At 45.4% G+C, this 22,268-nt stretch overlaps 1 protein-coding gene across 1 annotated transcript in view; it reads right to left on the bottom strand.

The window, feature by feature from the left end:
* The window catches only part of MAP4K5 (mitogen-activated protein kinase kinase kinase kinase 5), a 1,870,683-nt gene that overhangs the window by 1,235,228 nt on the left and 613,187 nt on the right, over positions 1-22,268 (bottom strand). Inside the window, exon 11 of the mRNA XM_069638985.1 lies at positions 3,195-3,276. Within this exon, the coding sequence (XP_069495086.1) occupies positions 3,195-3,276 (82 nt within the window). The remainder of the gene's footprint in view (positions 1-3,194; positions 3,277-22,268) is intronic.

The following is a 22,268-nucleotide window of genomic DNA, read 5'->3' on the forward strand; positions in this document are numbered from 1 at the left end:
ATTTTACAAACATCTATGAAATGCCAAATCAAGATGTACATGAAACTTTTTCAAATACCATAAAAGCATGGGACATAACGCCTTCCAGTGAAGATCTAGAACTGGCAATTCAAAAGCTGAAAAATTCGAGAGCAGCTGGTCCTGATCTAATTTCCAACATCATGTTAAAAAAACAAACATCACTGGGCCAAATTTATGGAATGTTTATTTCGACAAGTATCAAGTACAATGGAAATGCCTGAATCATGGGCAAAGGCAATATTGGTCCCGGTTTACAAGAAGGGCAGTAGGGACGATCCATCTTATTACCGCCCTAATGCTCTTCTGGACACTACGGGCAAAATATTCGGATAATTTCTCCGATCGAAGTTGTCCGCATGGGCGTCTAACGAAAAGCAAATAGATAGCTGACAAACCGGCTTCACGGCACAAGCAGGTGTTGATGTAAACCTCACACTATTAACCATACTGAAACTTGAAGCCCTAAAATCGAAGAGAAAGGTATTCTCTGCATTTGTCGACCTTAGACAAGCATTCGATGCAATAAACAGAGAAAAACTCTGGTCTAAACTCCGAAGGTGGAACTGCCTGGCACAGATTCCTGATCCACTCATAGCACTACACACTAACACCACAGTCCAAATAAAAGTTAACTCGCAAGGTGTCCTGACCGATCCAATCCCAACGCACAAAGGAGTAAAGCAAGGGTGCCCACTAGCAGCTGAACTCTTCAAACTATTCATCTCTGACTTACCGAAGTGGTTGGGATCTGCTCACTGCTTTTCCCCGAAGATAAATGGAACATCAACTAAATGTCTAGTGTACGCAGATGATATTGTGCTGATAGACCTTACCAGATAGGTCTACAACATCTACTCTTAAATTGAAACGAATACCTGAAAGACAATGACCTGCATCTAAACACAGAAAAAACTAAGATCATGTGCATTGGGAAAAACCTATTGAAGAAAAAGAAAAACTTTGGATGGGAAATTGAAAAAGCTCCTTTAAGTATCATCAAATCTATACGATACCTAGGAGTTATGGTCAATGACTCGATTTGCGAATCTGCCTGGACTAATGACCCAACTGAAAGAACAAATAAATTAGGTCTTCAAGGATCTAAAATCAATAAGGATTATGGGAAATTCTCATTAACTCCAATAAAAATGTTTTATTTGCAGAAGTTCATTCCTACAATAACATTTGGTGGAGAAACAGGATGGAATCTTGACCACCGCCTCTGGCAGAAACTCAAAGCCAAGTTCTGGAAACAAGCCTTGGGACTCCCCAACTATATCTCAATGGTAGCATTAAGATGCAAACTGACTCTGAACTCTCTCTATATGACGATAATATAGAAATCTCTCTGTCGCCCTTGAGGAAAATGCTACTTGGAGCCCAAATTCCAGCGTATGAAATCTTCACCAACGAAAACGACCAAACAAAATCGAGTTTACTTAGTCTATGCAAGTCAAAAACAAATAAGATCATAAAAGCTGCGAACATTTCCGTTGTTGAGCTGCTCGATCGACCCCAGCATGCAAAGAAAAAACTTGAAACCTGGGATTGGATCCATACCAACGATCATCGAGCAGCCCTCAAAACCACTCCACCTGGTCTTCTGAATATGTTGAAATTACACTCCCAACCTAAGTACCTAACAATGTGTCCTTCTCGTCATCACAGGAACCAATTTTTGAGATTCAGACTGAACGCACTGAACAATAGAGAAATGTTATGGCTGCGACGCTCCAAAGAAACAGTCTCGGATAAACGCAGGTTTTGCAACATAGGCGAAGTTGAGTCACTAAAACACCTAATAACAGGTTGTACTCAGCTCATTACTTTACGAGAGTTACATATACGCAGCTTTAAACCTACATACTACGACGCCGAAGAATGGCGGGAAACCGTTTCAGATGGGAAAAATATCAGGCTAACTTGTAGTATAATTAATTTCCTTGATGCTATACCGACTATAAATTGAATCTAAATCACGAACACTGGAATTAGTCAATGTCTGGAAAACTCTGAAGGAACTTCGATGTTAAAGTTGCAGGAAGCTGTGCACCTGTATTTAACTTTAAGTGGAGTAGAAAGAAAAGCTAAACCTTGTGATGTCTCAATGTAACAAAAGTGTGATACATGTATTAAACTGAAGTTTTACAATAAAAAAAAAAAACAACACCTGAATACCAGGAGAAGCCAGTCATTCTGCTGGAGAAGGAACTTTCTGTTGGATTATTTAATTCTTTAGTTGTAGTCTAAGGGATAGAAGTAAGTTGTGACACAGGATGGTGGAGCTTGATTTTGACAGACTTTCTTACAGATCCATTAGTATCAGATTGAAGCAGGGAAACCCCTCTTAAGAGATAGAGAAGGTTTCTTTTACTATGAATTACGTTTATAGCAACCAATATGCCACCTTTGTATCAGCTTCCTTCTTTTGGCACCTTTACAGCGTATACAACACTTACATGAGCCCCCTTAGCAAAATGCACAAAGAAGTAGGCTTAAGTACAAAAATATTTCCAAGGAATGGTCACCTCTTAAGTCTTAAGGGGTCATTGCACCTTTCCCGGTATTCCGCCGGTAATTCCGGAAGGATATTGGGAAAGCTGCATTACCATCTCTGCTGCCCCATATCCCGGGTGGCGGCGAAAAGGTAAGTTCCCATGGGAATTACTTAAACACCAGCCCCTGCATTACTGGTGCCAGTGATTCAGTCATTTATATGCCGGTGGCGGCCTGATCTACCTGCAGGTAAGGCCTGCCGGGAGATCTGTGGCCCCCACCGGCAGACATGTACTTTGCTGGTCCGGGAAAAATGCTGGTGCTGGAATTACTGGCATTTTTTCCAGACCAGCAAAGTTATAATGAGCTCCTTGGAATTAAACAGTGCTCTACGACTTTCCTCTAGTCGGGAAATAGTCGGGGGAAGGACCTTCTTCAGTGACATGCATAAACACAACTTTTTGCATGCATGGACGGTTGTGCAGTATCAGAAACTGAGTGAACTACTTTACTAATTTAGAAAAATAACATTTTATTCACAAATTAATAATGCAGCATTTTCCACACACTTACTCAGGGAGACAATTTGAACATTTTGAACTCATTTTCTACTTCAAAAATGGCAATCCACAGCTTCAGTGGGGGCAGAAAATGTACATTATTTATGATACACTTACAGTTAAAAGCCTTTCTGCTGTTGGCCTCTTCTTTGGATTTTTCGTTAATGCCACTTTGATAAAATTATGGAATGTTGCTGACCTTTAAAATAATTGTAAAATAAGATTAAGAAAATCTTTGTCATTTGATAGGTGAGACAGGATCATCTAAACTAACAGTGAACACTTTATAAACTTACATAAGGCATATAGGAAAATATTTCTAAACATGCTTAACATCACAAACTTCCCCACCCCAAAGACAAAAATGCCAAATGGGAAATGCAAGTTTAAAAAACCAAGTTAAATCAAAAATTCCAATACTAAACAATATTTTTGTAAACTAGTAAGTGGTGGTGCATCGACATTCTCTTTTGGAGAAAAGAATAACTTTCCCAAAAGCCAGCAACTATTTTGAACTCTTTGATCATCAAGGGCTGGGATGCAAAAGCAAGGAAAAACAGAAAATGTGGGTTGCTAGCATTCCAGGGAATCTAACTTTCTAGCATCCACACTAAATCTGGATGCATATGCACAGTGACAGGATCAAAGGCCTGACCCTGTCAAGGGGCAACAGGAATCCTCTCAACCTGAGGCAGAAGGCATACCAGGGTGTTTATCAGAGCCAGTCCTGCCACAGAGGCGGGATGCGGAAGTTGGAAGGGCCCTAGTCTTTGTTCCTTCCAATTGGGCCTGGCTACAAATGTCCAGTAATACTTGCTATCACCCAATATCGTCTGTGCACTGTTCTTGCCACTGTTCTTTTTCCATTTTTTCAGGACTCAGATATCCTTGCGGTAGAGAATGGACAAGCAACCCAGCAGCCAGAGAGCTGGCAGTCAACAGCAGGGCAGCAGAGATGTGTGCGCTGCAGACCAGCGCCCAGAAGGCTCCAGGACATGCAAGCAAGCACTTGAAGAAATGGTGGTGTTTCTCACGAAGTACGGCTGACTTGTGCCTGGAGACCACATTCATAAGAACTTTGAGAGTGACTATATTTGTTGCAGAGCGCCACTGCTGAACTCCGGCGGACCCACGTTTAAAGGCTACATGCAAAGAAATGTTGACAATAGGTTTGTTGTGGGCTGCTACTGCCAAACTCTGACCGGCGCTTGAGTGAGGAGGACTGACTACACAGGAATTTTAAAGCCTTACGGCGTATGACAACATGGGGTGAAAAACATTTTAGTGATTGCCCCAGGAAAGCAGATGGGCTTTAGGACTAATGGGAAGGGGAGGAGGAGTATAAGGGAGAACACAGGAAACCAGGCAGTGTGGGTTGTTTGGTTAAAGTAAAGGAAGGAGGGAGCTGACCGAAAGACCAAGCGGAAGAAGGACGGTGCAGCAGAGCAAGGAGGAGGATTGTAAAGATTGTGTGCAAGGTGAGGTATTGGCTCGCGAGAAAAAAAAAAATGGTCTTTGGTGTGAGTGCGTATATATTGTGAGTTTAGAGAGTAACTGAGATTAAGGGTAAGAATAGGGGTGTATGTGAGAGTGAACATACAAGGCTAACTATAGAGTAAAAGAAGGGAGACTGGGAAAAGGTGGGGTGCAGAATAGTAAAAAGGAGAGGGGAGAGTATAAAAGGGGAGAGTAGTAGAGCATGTGGAAGAGTAGCAGGAGATAGAAGATCAGAGGGACAGACGGAGGAGTGTAGAAGAGAAGGGAGCGGAGTAGAAGGAAAGGAAAGAAAAGAGAGATCATCATGCAAGGAGAATAAGGCTGGGAAAGGGAAAGACTAAGTGAGATCTGGGCATCTAGAAGGTAACCCTTTTAAAGATCTTTCTGTTTTTGTGGGACACTTTTTAGTGCCCACCTAGAAATTCCCAGAGGGAGACAGATAGAGTAGGTAATTGCCTTTACGCCCTCACGAGTATCAAGCCAGATCATAGACAGTAGGGATTACTGATCTCTACCGGGGCTTGGGCTAGGCAGGGAAAAGCTACGGGAGACCAGACAGAGAGGAACGGCAGTTAGTGAGACCCAATTTAAACATTCAAATAAAAACATTTGAACCGTCTTTGAGAGTTGGTGTGTTCTCAAGGACATCTCTGCTACATGGTGTCATCGTGGGATTCATCCAGCCCAGATACAGATGCTGTCCATGTGCGAGAAATACTGAAGGGAAGTCAGTGGTGGGAGGAAGGGGATTGCAGCGGGGAGACTCCTAGCTGACTGCAAGCACGGAACCCCTTGACCGAGAAATCTGGGAAATCCGAGTAAAACTAACATTCCTTACTTTGTACGCCCTACTAGAAGAACCAGATGAATCTCGGGAATCAGCTGGGTCTAATAGTACACAGACCAAAGACGACCCGGCGGAAGAACCAAAGAAGTCTCTTAGAAAAGATACAAGGCCAGAATCAAACAAGCAGATTGAAGCAATCACAGGCCAGCGGAAGATGTCTGCCAAGCCTCCCAGGAGGTCCAGCACTGCAGCAGTGGAGAACCCCCACGGAGCAAGATGGGGAAGAGGAGTTCCCAAGAACATCACCCAAGGAAGATCCCAGTCCCTCTGGAGAGCGCACTACACAAACACCCACGGAAGACATGCTGTGGGCCCGAGTGGAAGGGCAACTTGTTATTAGTCGCGAACATCAAGAGGCTCTTACAGCCCTCCTGGTGTGATTAATGAGAGACAGGAACCACCGGCTGTGCTTCCCACAATCCTACAAAAACTGAGCAGTGGAGAAGATCCTGCTGGATTTATTATCTGTTTTGAGAGAGTCGCCTAGACCGAAGGCTGGCACAGAGAAATCTGGGCCTGGTATATCGTCCCTCCTCTAACAGGAGAAGCCCGGCAGGCCTTTTGAGCCCTGAGTCCCATACGAAGGGCTGAAGCAGGGTACCCTACAGATGTTTGGGCAGGATCGAGAGCGCTATAGGATGAGGCTACAACATCTGCATTTACATCAATAACTCTTCCCTAAATGACTTACATGTGTGACAGGGACAGTAAAAGCTGACCATGTCAGGAGGGGTTTGGGACCTTTCCCAGCCTGAGGTGGGAGACCTACCAGGGTGGAAGCCAAAGCAAGTTCTATCCCAGAAGGAGAAGGTGGCAGTTGGAATGGCCCTAGACCCTGTATCTTTACATTGTGCCCGAGCTTCTGACCAAATACAGAGAGAGATACAGATATACAGAGAGAGAGAGAGATACAGATATACAGAGAGAGAGAGATACAGATATACAGATATACAGAGAGAGAGAGAGAGAGAGACAGAGAGAGAGAGAAAGAGAGAGAGAGAGAGAGAGAGAGAGAGAGAGAGAGAGAGAGAGAGAGAGAGAGAGAGAGAGAGAGAGAGAGAGAGAGAAAGCACTCCAAGCAGCAGATTTCAGCAAGCAAAATCAGCTAAGATGCAGGCGCATACAGAGCTCGACTGGCCACTGTAAACCTGGGTCAAGCAAGGAGTGCTCCGGATTATAGAGCAGCGCAGAACCAAAACAAACAAGAGGCTATTACCTGCCACTGGACCTGTCTACTCCGGATACTATTTTTTCAGACTGTTGATGGCTGCAGTGGGCAACCACTGCAGAACATGGCAGAACCACACCTCAGAAAGGGGGCGGGCTTACGCCAACATTTACATCTTAACTTACCTGTAAAACCTCTCATGGGGGAAAACAAGCCAGAGGTTCACCCCGGGGAACGAGATGATGGGAGGTAGCCAATGGAAGACGAAGAGCGAGTATGTAATGAGGAACTGAAAGCAGGAGAAGGCGCAGACCAAGAGACCAGCCAGAGAAAGGACAGTGGAGAAAGGAGTGGGGGAGAATCATTGAAAAAGTATGCAAGATGAAGTATTCGCCAATGAGTGAAAGTGGTACTGCGTTGGGAGTATTGTAATGAATCCCGCAGAATCATCACTAATTCCCTGGTGGTAGTTTCCCCCTCCATGGCCAGGGAAAGGCATCTGCTACCTGATCCTGACCATGGGGGTGGTGTAAGGGGAGAGGTGATGGCACCAACAAGAGAAACGCTGTATTTTCAACCTTTTGATGTACAGAATCTTTAATGGCATTATAATGGTATTATAATTGTTTCACAACTGTTCAATCACGTAATGTAAAATCCATTAAAACCTCCTTGGACTCAAAGTTCCAGAAATCCTCAAGTACTGTGACGAGGAAGAGGGAGCAAGGAGTTTATATGGAGGAAATGTGACCTTGAGAACAATATGCAGTCTAGTTGTTACAAAGCTAATCAGAGCGCAGGACTTTTAAAAGCCCCAATCACCTTCAGCTGACAGAATAGGAACTTGATCGTGGATGGAGAGAGAAGGCAGGTTGCAGAATGCCCGGTACGGGAAGCGTGGCTGATGGCTGAAGAAATCCCACGAAGGACCGTGGGCACATAAGCACGCCAGAAGTCATCTAGCAGCATTAAAGGCGTTCGGAGAGGAGCTCTGGTTACGAGGAAGCAGTCTGTGCACAGCAGAGCCGTGTGTAGAGACACGGTTCTGAAAATCAGCGCCAGTCTTTGCAGCTAAGTCTAGAAGAGTCGACATAAAGTTCCAGTGGACTCTACCACTGAAGGGGAGACAGCGTCACACAAGCATCTGTCAAACGCAGCATGAGGAGCAAGTGAGTCATCCTTATATTGAAGGGGGCCCTGGGATATGCGGATATGCTGATAAGCATATGAAAAGTACTTTTGAGTACCAACCTAATAGGACTAAATGGAAAAGGCAAATGTGGTGCAATTTCCCTGACATGAGATGTCAGTTGGGGGAAACCTGGGACCAGCATTGCCTAAGCCAAGGAACACTGCCAAAAGAACAAAAGGGGCAACTATGGTGCAAGTTACATGACTTAAAGAGGTAAATTGGGAGATACTTGGAATAAGCATTGCCAAGAGTCGAGAGAGATTGTTAAAAGGAAAAGCTTGAATAAACCCTCAGATATTGGATGAAGGTTTGGGGGAAATTGGTACAAGTAATAGTTAAGGACAAAGTGAATGCGCAGAGAAGCCTGATAAGGATATCAAGCAGTGAAACCTTTTTGGACAAGGATACCTGGCAGGAGAGAACACCAGGGGATATAAGGGGGCCAGAAAAGGTGATATTCCTGGCAGGAGAGTAAACTAGGATATCAAGAGTTTACAGTTGAAGAATTTCTTGGCAGGAGAGTGACCAGGAATTCACGAATTCACTTTAAATTGGTATGGTGAAAAGAGATTTATTCATCTTAAGTTCTTGTTTCCTTTGAACATTTTGTCAACCAGAAACTTTAAAAAGACGTGCCTTTCACCATATTTGAACCTCTATTCTGAAAAAGACATTTGACTTGCCATCCTGAAAATTAGAGAAGACTTTCCTTTAACCTATGCAAAACAACACTATGGAAATGATACTTTGTTTTGCCATTCTGAAAGATCAGGAGAGACTTCCTCTTTTCCATATCAGTCTCATGGAAATAATAATTATCACCTTGAGGAGAGTATTGGGAGAAAAAGATATCTGTAATATCTTTAAGATACCGGTCTTGACACAGAATACTGTGAATAATTTGCTTGAAATAATCCAGGGGAAGGGAGCTAATCCTTGGATAAAAGAAGTGCTATGTTGAAGTTATATGTTGTAGTTATTGCACTTTTCTGTTGAGTTGAACTTTGAAAGATTTACCTTGTGCATTGTGTGTATATGCATTAGTGTGAGGGCCAGATTGAGTTTAGACGCAAGGTCACCCTGCCTTAGTTTTAGTTTCATAGGAAGGGACAATTTTGTTAGGATAGGGAAGTTAGACCTTTATCCAAAACCCTTTCTATTAACAAAAGGGCTAATGTTAAGAATGATATCTCTTCGTATCCGTCTCTCATTTCTGACCCCTCACAGTATGCATGAATGGCGTTGTAGTGAGAGTGATAGAGTAGGGAGTAAATGATAAGTTGAGTGGAAGAATAAAAGGAGGTGATTGGGAAATAAGGTGTGGGGGTGTAATAGTGTAGAGCGAGGGGTAGGAGTAGTGTGGGGGAGAGGTAGTGTGGAGAGAGAGAGAGAGAGGTACTGTGGAGAGAGCAGAGGTAGTGTAGAGAGGGGCAGTAGGAGAGACGGATAGTAGAGGAGTGAAGAGAGGAGCTAGGAGAGCGTAGAGAGGGTATGTTAGAGATTGGAGAGGGGAAGAAGTGTAGTGCAGACGGGATAATAGGAGGAAGTTTAGAGGGTGGAGCTAAGTAGTAGAGATGAGAGGGGAACATCTGATTGGGAGAGTAGGAAGCAAAACGGAGTGAAGGAAAGACGGTGGGTGGAGGATCAATGGGGAAGGGAGAGAGACAGACAAGAAGCAGAAAGGCGTGGAAGTTAGAGTCTAAGAGGGGCCTTAGTGTGTATGACGGACCGATTCTTACTGAAAACTACCTTTGGGGATCCTAATTCCACCTAGATTGCTCCCAGAGTTGGTCACCCTGAGTTACCTGGGGGAACTCAGACATGGACCCCCTGCTCACTGTGCTCAGAGAGGCACAGCTCCACCTCGACTGATGAGGCCTAACAAGCCTGAAACACGTGTATGGGTTTGCTGTTGGTACTCTTGTTCAGAAGGGAATTGCCGTAGCATTTCGGCGCTGGACTGCCCATGTGGGCTGGACAAAGACTGATATGCAAATGGATATTTCCCATCTGTGCAAAGTTACAGTAAACAAAAAGCAATGGCTGAGGACTCTAAAAAGTGGGAAAAAAACCACAGAACAGGTTATCATGCTATGTGTTACGCTCACCTGGCTCCCACAGGGGCGTCGGTCAGACCCGGACGGCTGCAGTCTCCACCAACGAGATGCGTAGTGCAGAGAAGACTGACTGGACTGCCCCTCCTAATCTTGCCTGCTTGACCCACAGAAGTATTCTCCTGCAAGTGGAGAGATGGATTTAGCCAACCATGGATTCAAGTGAAGGCACCCCCCCACAGTCCTCCCCACTAATCACCTCCGAAGTGCCCTCTCAGCAATCTCACCTTATATTCTTGAAAGATGAGCTCTCCATCCTGGATGGATTACAGGGGCGCGTTGATGCCAGTTACTTCACTGGTTTGAGGGTGTGGGGGAGTTCCGGAGAGTATTGACTCTGAGGTTCCTGGCGAGGACCAGTAAGTATCAAGTTCATAGAGTTCAATATGTCCGATGTTCACTCTTGTCCCCCCTTCCTTCCTTGACTTGAAGCTGAGATCGTGAGAAGATGCTGTCGTGGCAGCTGGTGGCGCTCTGTATTACCCGACGCTGTCCGGTAAATGTTGCACGTGTTTAACGTGTTGTTTTCTCTCTCTTTGCAGGTGCGGCACATGAAGATGTGGAGAGTTATAGAATAATGCCCCCGGTGGTAAATCAGGTAAGTCTATGGTGATAAGAGATATATTTGTTGGTTTTCTCGGCTCACCTTGTTGTTTTCTTTTGTCCCCCAGGTGCCAGAGTTTGGCAAAGAAATGATGGAGGCAGCGCCGAATCGAAAGATGCTGCGAGGACTGGTGAGTATGGCACGGCGCTGCAGCTGGAGATGCGAAACGTACAGAAATGATGTTCTTTCCAGGTCCGGAGGCGAGATGGATCGGGAATCAGGTGAGGAATTTGAAAATAGTTTGTTTTCTAACCTTGTCCTTTTCTTTCCTCTTTGTTTTAGGAGCTCCAGACTCGAGGTGGGCGTGGCAGAAGACTGGATGCTGACTGCAGGCACGGTGAGCGTTACGCTGCTGGATGCAGAATAACGCGAAGAGTGTGCTGTTGTTTGGGCGTGGTTTAAATAGCCTCCAAAGTAGTTCCAGGTAAGAAGTTCCCTAGAACCACGCCCGAGTAAAAAATAGTCCCTGTAATAAAATAGTCCCATCCAGGCCTCACGTTGGCTTGGCCTCACTTGCAGCATGGTCTGCATCAGGTAAGTAAAGTCTATGAGCCTGGTGCCTATGGCGCCAGGACTGAACCCAAACAGCCCCTAGCCGGGGCAGTTGGGGTTTTATTAAGTATCTGGATGCCTGCTCTCGGAGCTGATGGGCTCTCTAGAGAGGCGCCTGCTACCTTTTTTCTCTAGAGAGGCGCCTGCTACCTTTTTTTGAAAAACCCATCCCTAGGTTAGATACAGAGGGATAACCCTTAAGAGGCCCCTTGACAAAAACACAAAAAACCCTCAAACTATCTTTTGGAGTTGATGTGTTCTTGAGGACATCTGTGACACAGGGTGCAGGAACTGTTAAGAAAATGGCTGAGAAAAAAGGACATAAAACGAGGCCAAGGAGAAGTTGGTCTTGGAACAGATTGTGGATTTCTTGCCTCCATACTTGCAAAAGGTAATTTATCTGCTACATGACACTTCTTTAGAACAAGCAATACAAATGGCTAATGCACACCTGGGGCAATATACTTGCGGGAAAGCGGTACTGGGACCTAAGACAGCCAGCAATATGAAACCTGGGATTCTTGGTAGAGAAAAGAGCCCAAACTTGAGAAAACCAAGCACCTCCCCACCAGTACCCAAAACAATGACTACATCTCCCCTCCTGGCAGACTAGAGGAAATCCTGGTCAGGTCCATGCAAGGAGGTAATAAGGTTTCATGCCTGGGAGAAACAAGGATATATCGCTAAATTCTGCCCAGAAAAGCCCAAGGAGGAGCCTATGGAGATCAGAGACTCCTGAACCTGGGGTAACAAACACCTCTCAATGAAATACCCACAGAAGGGGATGACTAACTGACCATTCTGGAATATCGGAATGACCAATTAATGGATAAGGATGACGTGACAAAACTGCTCACCTGGACAGTTTAAACCATAGGCGAGGCGGAAAGGAAACTGAATATATCGGTAACAGCCCAGAGGCTAACAGCCAAAGCTCTACTGTAGTCATCCATCAGGGCTGACATGGTTACCCCATATGAATGACACCATCATACTTATGGGAGATTTCAAGGCATTAAACTCCCTATGAGTGGAAGGTCGTATCCTAATCATTTACTAAAACGTTTCTTCAGAGCAACTTGCCCAAATTGGGGGTCTGCCCTTAAATACAAATAATAGGCAAATGGAGAGGCCCATGTAGCTGATTTTGCAATCAGATTCCAAGGGACATGTCTCTGAAAGGCCACTGACGCGGCCTTATCCCTGACCAAATGGGCATGCAAAAGCTTCAAGGATATAAAAAAACAACCCATCTGATGATAGTTGATTTAGATGCTCAGGAGCCCTTATTTGCTCCCCCAAATGGTAGCAGAAGTTGGGAAGATTTCTTAATTCCTTGGATCTGTCCAAGCAGAATTTTAAGGCCCTCCTGACATTCAGGGAGTGAAGAACCCTCTCCCCCTCTCAAAGGTCAGAATGGGAAAGAAAACAGGAAGAGAGACTTTTTTGGTTGATATGGAACTCCTAAACAATGTTCAGTAAGAAGAAAAGATGAGTTCAGAGTACGAGTTTATCCTTATGAAAAACTATAAAGGTTTGCTTGGCTGAGAAAGCTTGAATCGTGCGTATGTCTCTGGTAGGTGTAATCGCCAAAAGAAAAGCTACATTCAACAAGACTGGATTGATGTCTGCTGATGCCATAGGCTCGAAAGGTTTATGGCAAAGAGCGGAAAGGAATATATTGATGTCCCACTTGGGGTGACTCGGCCTGAGGGGAAAAAGGTGACTCGGTCACTCAACATGCCACTTCACCACAGGATATTCTAAGGAAGGCATGCTATCAAATGTAAGACAGACACAAGTGACCAACCACAGTTCAAGGGTGTTTATTGAACTTTGAACAAGAGGTTTGAAAAAGGCCTATCTAATCCTTAATCTAAAAGTGGGCGCAAGCTACGACCATTAAATAAGAGCCCGTTGATACCATAACTTCCCACCACCCCTCCTCTCCCTGCCTCACTGACCTTGTACGCACCTCCCCTCCCACTATCCCCCACGCACCCCCTACTTACACCCCAACAACCTCCACGACCACACCCCACTCTGAAGTCAAGTACATCCTTTTTAATGCCCGCTCTGTAGAGAAAAACAGACCTCCTCTCCTCTGACAAACCTGACCTAGCCTATATCACGGAAACCAGGTTCTCCGACGACTTTGCCCCTGTTGCCCACAAGGCATTCCCCCCCCCCCCTCCGGCTACTCCTTCATCCCGCTCAACAGACCCTAAAAGAGGAGGCGGCGTGGCAGTCCTCTACAAATCTCACTTCTCTGTATCACTCGTTGATTCTCAGATATGCATTACATCATACAAATCCCTTCTTGTTAAACTCTCTCTACCTCTGACATTCTCCCACAGCTTCTTAACTATGTACAGACCTCCTGGTTATGACAGACATTTCAGAACCAACCTCTGTGACTCTGTAGCCACCATTCAAGTAAATCACCGCTCCCTGACTCTCCTAGGAGACTTCAATTTCTGGTTGGACATTCCCACCAACCCCATGACCCATTCACTGGTCGACAGTCTTGATTCGCTCAACCTCTCCCTTCATATGAACGATCTAACCCATTCTAAAGGGCACACCCTAGGTGCTAGCTTCCATGAGCTGATACATCTAGCCCCACCCTTACCACTCATCCAGTCCGACCACTTTGCCGTCACTTTCCCCACCCACTCCCCAGCCCCCGCCCCTACCCCCATCTCACCTCACCCCTTCACCGCAAATGCTGGAACAAACTAAAGATCATCCCTGACCTAGCCGAAGCCCTTCTTCTTAGACCCCCTACAACACCCCCCCGACAGATCCTTAACCATCAACTCCTTCGACTCATGGCTCAATGGTTCACTAATCCCTCTCGCCCCCTTGCGCCCCTCTCCCTCAAGCCCCAGACCATTTCCCAAATGGTTTACTCCCAAACTGAGGAGTGCGAAAAAACTAAATAAATCTCTGGAACGCAAATGGCGAGCAGAAAAAAACAGTCTCAGCAGATCCACTTTCACCTTGCACCATCGCAACTATAATGCAGAAATCTGGAAAGCAAAAAAAAACCTACTACAACAATCGATTCTCAGCTCTGGAAACAGCAGCAAAGAACTCCAGAGAGTCATATCTGAATTAGTCAAACCCACCTGCACCTCTTCCCAATCCGCCCCATCACAATCGCTCTGCGACTCTCTCTCCCTCCACTTCTACGCCACCGCTCTTGACAGGACGACTTCCCTTAACAACAAACTGTCCCTCCTGTCCCCATCCCAAATAATGACCAATCCAACTGTGTTACATAGTTTAAAATGTCCATATTGCCTTGTTTAAATACCAATAGATTCTCTTGTGCCGAAACAGTTGGCTCACAACGACCAAACATTGCCTGCAACACAAAACAAGGATGTGAATCTAATAGTTGGTTGTTTGTGGTCACTAGAGGGGTTGCCCAGCAAGAGCATTTCTGGACAAATTAGACAACATAAAGCTCATCTTTGTGCAATCTGTTGGGAAATAGGACTTTGAACTGATCCAGTGAACTGATCCAGACATGCTTCAATAAACTCTTAATTTTTTTGGATTGGCATCAAATTTTCTTGCGGTCAAAGGATCGAGAGGAAGTTCCAAAAGGTTAGGAGGTGGCTGGGTTACCATTTGCTGCAGTGTAAGATTCTTTTTAAGTTCTGCACTTCGCCATTAAGTCGAACTACTGCAACTAATTGTTGCACTTAATGCATTCCTTTTTTGGGTTTAACTTACTATCAGGTTTGGCAAACACTGACCTGTGTTTGTCTTGACAATAGCGATGACTTTAGGAGTAGTCCACTAAGGTATTCAGAGACCTGAATGGAAAACACAGGGCTCTGTGTACCCAGTGGCCAAACACTTGCAGGAACTCTGATGACTCTGTCATCACTGATCCCCAGCCCAAAGTCTCCTCCCATGTGGCCAGGGGAAGGCAGTGACTACCTGATCCTGACCTTTGGGGTGGTATTCTGAGGGTGGATCACGTGGAAGGAGATTGCTGTCAAAGGAGAGTGGTGAGTCCACAAGGAGAGAAGCAGGATACTTCTCTTTATTGTAAAGAAGATCATTTAATTCTTGAGTTTTAGATGGTTTGCTGCCAGCATTCAAAACCATCTGATTTGAAAACTCTGAGAAACACTCTGTTTAAACAAAACCATATTCAGTCTTCATTACACATGGTGAACCTAGACCATCTGAAACATCTGATGTTTATGGTGATTGTAATTTTATTGCAACTGTTCAACCATGTGTTTTAAAATATGTTGAAACTTCCTTCGACGTCGAGTCCCAAAAAGCCTCAAGTACTGTGATGAGGAAGGAGGAGCAAGGAGTTCATATGGAGGAAATGTGACCATAAGAATACTATGCAGTTTAGTTGTCCTAAATCTTATCCGCTGTGCAGGACCTTTACATTTCCAAATCACCTGCAGCAAGTGCATCTGGAGGAACGCCAAAAGAGAAAGAAGGCTGCAGAGTGCACCCAGTGGGAAGCATGACCAGTGGCAGAGCAAATTCCACAAGGAGCTGTGGGGAAAGATGCTTGCCAGAAGCAGGTTGGTGGTGTTCGGGACCGGCAGAGGGGAGCTCTCTAAGAAAGAAAGCAGACGGTACGGAGCAGGACTGTGTAAGGAGATACGGTCCTGCAGAGCTGCGCGGATCTTTGCAGCGAAGGACAGTAGAGCGGACACAGAGATCCAACGAGACTGGGTAGAAGGGGAAGCAGGCCCCTCGCCAGCACACCTCAGCAGCCGCACAGTGAACCGGTGAGTCGTCCTAATAGCGTAGGAGGGCCCGAGACATACAACTATGCTAAAAAGCATTTTTAAAGTACTTTTGAATGCCGACATAATAGAACTGAAAAGGAAAGGCAAATGTGGTGCAATTCTCCTGACATGAGTTGTCAGTTGGGGGAAACTGGAACAAGCACTGCCAAGAGTCAAGAGAGATTGAAAGAAAGGTTGACAGACAGAGCTTTAACAAGCCCTCAGATATGGGATGTCAGTTTGGGGGAAATTTGCACAAGTAACAAGTGAACACAAGTGTGCTAGTAAAGAATCACAATTGTGTGATACCTAAGGAGAACATGAATGGTGCAGAGAAGCCTGATAAGGTTATCAGGTAGTGAAAGAAACCTTTTGGGAAAGTGGTACCTGGCAAGAGTACACCAGGGGATCTAAGTGAACCAAAAGAGGGATATTCCTGGCAGGCGAACCAGGATAACAAAGTTTTTAGTGGAGAAGTTTCCTGGCAGCAGAGTGTACTGGGAAACTCTTTTTGAATTGGTGGGTTGAAAAGAGACTTGGTCGTGTTAAGTTCTTGCATCCTTTGAACATTTTGTCAACCAGAAACTTTGAAAAGACTTGCCTTTTGCCACACTTGAATCTCTGTTGTGAAAAAGACATTAGTTTTGCCATCTTGAAAAGGAGTAAAGACTTTCTTTTGCCTTATTCCAACCACTAATGTGGACAAGACATTTTGTTTTGCCATTCCGAGAGTCTCAGAGAGACTCCCTCTTTTCCAAATCATCTTGTGGAAGATACATTTGTTTTGTCATTCTGAGGAGAGTATTAGTTAAAAGACATTTGTATTAGCTTTATGAGATTGGTTTTGACACACAACATTGTGAATAGTTTACGTGAAATAATCCAGGGGAAGGGAGCCAAACCATGGATACAAGAAGCATTTTGGTTGAAGTTATATGTTTAAGTTATTGCACTTTTCTGTTGAGTTGAACTTTGAAACGTGTACCTTACACATTTTGCGTGTATGCATTAGTGTGAGGGTCAGATTGAGTTTGGACACAAGGTAATCCTGTTTTTGTTTTAGTTTCATAGAGAGGGAGATTCACGTTAGGATAGGGAAAGTTAGGCATTTATCTAAACCGCTTTCTGCTAATAAAATGGCTAATGTTGAGAATGATACCATTTTGTGTTTGTCTCTCATTTCCGACCCCTCACAAAACCCTGTGGGGAATAAAACCTGTGATCCTAAGGAGTGCTATTTGATGAGGAGTCTATCAGGATTGCCGTGATCACCGTCTGAAAGGTGATTTGAAGAGAAGGTAAGTATGAAGCTGAAGTAGTCCACTGGAACAGGATCCGGGGGAAGGTAAGGCTCACAGCGATATCAGAAAGGAGGCAAAATGCAGAACGGGAAGGCAACACAAGCAGAAGGGGAGCCAAGTGTTGGTAAGTCTCACCTCGAAAACAGGAAGAAGGCAGAATGCAGAACGGTAGAAAAAGGCCAAGAAAACTGAGAAGGTTGTGTCTAAGAGGAAGGAATAGCAAAGGTAAATTAGAAAGAAGTGTCAGTGATCATAGAAACAGAAATGATGTGAAGACCCATATGTGCTCACGGCTTAGGTGGTCTTCCTGCGTCACATCACAAAGACGGGAGCGCCATGTTGGAAAGAACTAGAATGTTCATATGGGAATGTTATGGAGTTCATCAGACACAAGCTTAAAAAAAGGAAAGATATCTACAGTGCCTTCCTTTCCACTTGTGCCACAAGAAGCTGGGAGATTTATTCTTGCGAACAAAGGCCCAATTTCAGGTATTCGCCGACAAGCATATCGATCGCGTGGAAGGGTGTCGGATCTGTTCTCTATCCTGGCTTAGAAGGTTCGGGAGATCCTGTAGATGGAGAGGGGATCCTGGGACAGGTTCATCAATTTTGAGAATCAGAACCTGGCTGGCCACCAGGAAGCTATGTACATTGCAATTGCTGTGCAATATGTCACCTCCTGAAACCTGCGTCGAGCTCTGTGAATAAGAGGAAGGGGTGGAGAAGAATAGACCTTTCATGCCCTCCCACAATATTTCTAGCGTCTCTTCTAGGGAGTTCTGACCTTGCTCTTCCCTCAAGGCAAATAACAGGCACTTCCTGTTCGACTCTGTGATAAATAAGTCCACTTGGGGAGTCCCCCAAGTAAGGAATAGGGACTGAGTGGATGCAGTTCCCATTCGTGATTTGCTTCCGTTAGTCGATTCAGGCAATCAGCCTCTGTGTTGGACACACATGTTAAATGGACTGACAAGATCCAGATGCTGTGCAGTAAAGCCCACTCCTAGATCTGAACTGCAAAGGAAATAGGGTGTCTCAACTGTGTACCTTCTTGTTTGTTCATTTAAAATGTCGACACAGTGTTGTCTGTTTTTATAATACCTTCCACAAACGGCATCCCCGATAGTAGATTCTGAAGGGTTAACCACCAAATCAGATGCTGCCTCAGAGTGAGGAATCGCTATTTATTTGCTTGGAGGATTGCTGAAGCCCCACACAAAAATAAAGGACAACAGATTTTTTTTGGTGGTGTTACAAAAAAAACACTCTGCTCCCATTTCGGTGCACAGAAAGTCCCTTAAGTATGAAGGAAAGCGGACAGGACGTAGGAGTAAATACGGTTACATGTGGATGCCAACTTTAACCTCCAAGTAACCATCAAGATCGTAACTTAAGGGAACCAGTGATCAATGACAATGATAGTCATGCCAGGTCTCCCGTAAGAGGTTTTTATGGGGACAGATTTCCCCTTTTCAATATCTGACTGAAGACACTACAATGAGGATCTGACAAATTCTCTTTCCCGGTACCCCAAGTAGCCAGACTTCCTGGGGAAGAGGACTTAGAAGAAAGGGTATTCATATTATTTTATTGCTGTTTATGTTGACTTGTTTTTGTATATCTAATGTTATTAAATTGTCTATTGTTCTGTTTAGCACTTTGAAGCCTTAAGATCTGTGCACCCAATAACTGAACAAATGAACAAATGTGAATCAGTCCTAGATGGGAAATGGCCTGAAGGGAGCCAATAGCATCTTTTAAAACCTTTAAGAATTGCATCATATCATCCTCTCAGAAAGCGTTTTCCTCCTTAATGGGCATAGACTAACACTATTTTTCCCTAGGGAAGCCAAATAAAATTGAGAGTTACTAACATGGCTTGGATAGAAGTCCAGTTCATTGTAGCACGGAGAGGAGGATCAATTTGATCTCTAATGTAGATTATACCCCTACTTAATGAATATAGACCCATCAAATCCATGATCGCTGAATCCCTGGGTCCGCTTTCTTTATCCAGTGTTTGTTGCACAGAGCCAGGAAGTGTAGGGGACTGTGCTGCAGAAGAGAGGGTAAGGAGATTGGAGAGGGGCGGTAGGGGGCATTGATTGGGATTGGAGGGCCTGGGGCAGTGTGGGACGGAAGCATTGTGCGGGGGGGGCATAGGGCTGCACTTCAATTACGCATAGATATAGGCAGGCAGTGGGAGGAAGACAGTGGAGTAAAACTCCCATATGCAAGGACTGCAGGTGCTAGGGGGTAGAGGTGGGGAATTCAACAAAATAATCTTGTACAGATAGGGAACCAAGAGAAGGGTTCAGTGGTCAGAATGCTGTGGGAGGGGCTTCAATGATCTGCGGTTCAGTCAGTTTTTGTTTGGTTGAATCGCATAGTCTCATAGGGATCTCAGACATGTGTCATGGTTAAGCATAAATGTCAGACAACACCTTTTCAATTCAATTATTGTGCTATAGGGAAAAAGTGTAATTATTTCTGAATGATCCGAGGCCTTTGTCTTTTCCCCAAGGCAACAATTCAGACTAAAGCCTGCATTTTGCAGCATCTAAAGTGCCCCGTCAATTGTTTGTCCAGGTCACCAGAGGGGCTGTTACAGTAATCTAATCTTGGGGGGCAGTCCTTTTGGACAAACAGAACATCGGCTATAATTTGGACGGATGGGAGTAGACTTTCTTAACAGTGACACTCAGCCTGGGATTTCATCAACATCCAACTAAACCTAAGGTTTTGGCTTGAAATCTTGCCTGGATTTGGGTGGGCTGCCCAACAGACAAGGTTAGGGCTCAACTATGGGAGTGATCCAAGTTGGCTTTAGTTCCAAACACAATAGCCTTTGCCTTAAGAGGTGATGAGCTACAAATAACAAAGAAAAGGTTAAGTTTATCTACCGTTCTGAACATCCAATAGAGCTGTGTCATCAACAATGCACTTCAAACTCAATATAGGCAGAGAAGAACAAGTTACTTTCTTACCTGGTAACGTTCTTTCGATGGGATGGTCCGACGACGTATTCCATATCTATGACAGGTAATGTCCACAGCTGTGCTGCTTCGGCAAATCTTTGGCGTCTGCGTCGATGAGCCGTCCCTGAGGACCTCCTCCGACGGCTGACGTCACCCGATGTGATAAGTAGGACGCAAGACAGCCATAGCCTCAGTTATATTTTTTTCCCAGAACGTGTGCCACCAGTTTTCTGCCAGTCAGACACACAAGGCCTTGCGGAACGCAAGCTGCAATCACAAAATAAATTCTGCAGCGGGGAAGGCAGGGAGGGAGCGATATGGAATACGTCATCGGACCATCCCATCGAAAGAACATTACCAGGTAAGAAAGTAACTTGTTCTTCGAGGGGATTGGGTCCTCCGACGTATTCCATATCTATGACAGACTCCCAAAGCAGTACCAAGCAAGGAGGTGGGAAAGAATTTAGTATACAAATTTAGCATGCCCAATCAAATTGCGGAATAGAGAACTGCCTTGCCAAAGGCCAGATCTTGCCCTCTGATGGAATCGAGGGAGTAGTGACGTACAAAAGTATGTACTGAAGCCCAGGTGGCTGCATCTCAGATGTGACGAATAGGAACTCCCCTCTGCAGAGATGTAGACGCTGCCACTCCCCTGGTAGAATGGGCCCGCAAGCCAGCCGGAGGATCCTTACCCGCCAAGCGGTAATACACGGAGATAGCTAAAATAATCCAACGAGACAAAGTCTGTTTCGTCACAGCTTGTCCCAAACGCTTTCCAGCGTAACCAATGAAAAGTTGATCGTCCACTCTGACCCGGGACATGCGCGAAATATAAAAGCTCAACGCTCTCCTAGGATCAAGCCTATGGAGCCTCTCCTCTTCCAGGATGTGGAGGAGGATAGAACGCCAGAAGAACAACCTTCTGGCTCAAATGAAATTCCGAAACCACCTTCGGAAGAAAAGAAGGATGAACTCTAAGGACAACCCTGTCCTTATGAAACACAGTGAAGGGTGGCTTAACTGAAAGTGCCTGTAACTCACTCACTCTGCGAGCGGAAGTAACCGCAACCAAAAACACAGTTTTCATAGTTAACAGCTTCAAAGGGCAAGAATGTAAAGGCTCAAACGGAGCACCCATAAGAAACTTAAGAACAAGGTTCAAATCCCAACCTGGCACTAGAAAAGGTGACGGAGGGAATACATTAGTGAGCCCTTTCAAAAACTGCGAAATTAAAGCAATTTTAAAATAGGAACACTCTTCAGACGAGCGCTTAAATATGGACAGCGCCGCCAGGTAACCTTTAATGGTCCCCACTTGCAAGCCCCTGTGGGCCAAAGAAAGCAAAAAAGACAGAACCATGGGAATGTCACATTCAAAAGGATCCACATTCTGAACTCTGCACCAGTCGCAGAACTTTCTCCAACGGCAACGGTACAGAGACTTAGTTGCCGGCCGCCTGGCCGAGAGCAACACCTCCATCACGTCTTCAGGGAGGTCCCAATCCTTATACCTCAACCTTTCAGAAGCCAAGCGTGAAGATTGAGGGATCTGACCTCTGGATGGAGAACCTGACCCCCCCCCTCCCGTGAGAGCAGATCGTCTCGGTAGGGAAGACGACGTGGAGGGCAGATGGACAAGTCTAGAAGGTCCGGGTACCACGTCCTCCGGGCCCACGCAGGAGCAATGAGGATCATCCGGGAACCGAACCTCCGCAGCACTTGCAGGATGACGGGGACTGGAGGAAACGCGAACAGCAGTGGGAATGACCACTCCACCACGAACGTGTCTCCTAAGGCTCCTTTTGGAGGAAATTCCCGCGAGCGAAACCTTTCGCACTTCCGGTTGACACTGGAGGTGAAGAGATCCACTTGAGGGGTCCCCCAAAGGGCAAAGATCTCCAGGAGAATCTCCTGAGCCAGCTCCCACTCGTGAGAGATCGAGCTCTGCCTGCTCAGACCGTCCGCCGTCTCGTTGTCGTCTCCGGCCAGATGAACAGCCGAGATCGAAACTTCCTGCTGGATGGCCCAGAATTCGAGCTGCATCGCCTCCCTGCACAGCGGAAGTGACCCTGCCCCCCCTTTTTGTTGAGGTAGTGCATGGCCATCGTGTTGTCCGTTAGAATCAGGACACTCTTTCCGCGCACAGTCGGCAGAAAAGCC

Source organism: Ambystoma mexicanum, chromosome 14, assembly GCF_040938575.1.
Source record: "Ambystoma mexicanum isolate Mex_15411 chromosome 14, UKY_AmexF1_1, whole genome shotgun sequence".
Taxonomy (NCBI): domain Eukaryota; kingdom Metazoa; phylum Chordata; class Amphibia; order Caudata; family Ambystomatidae; genus Ambystoma; species Ambystoma mexicanum.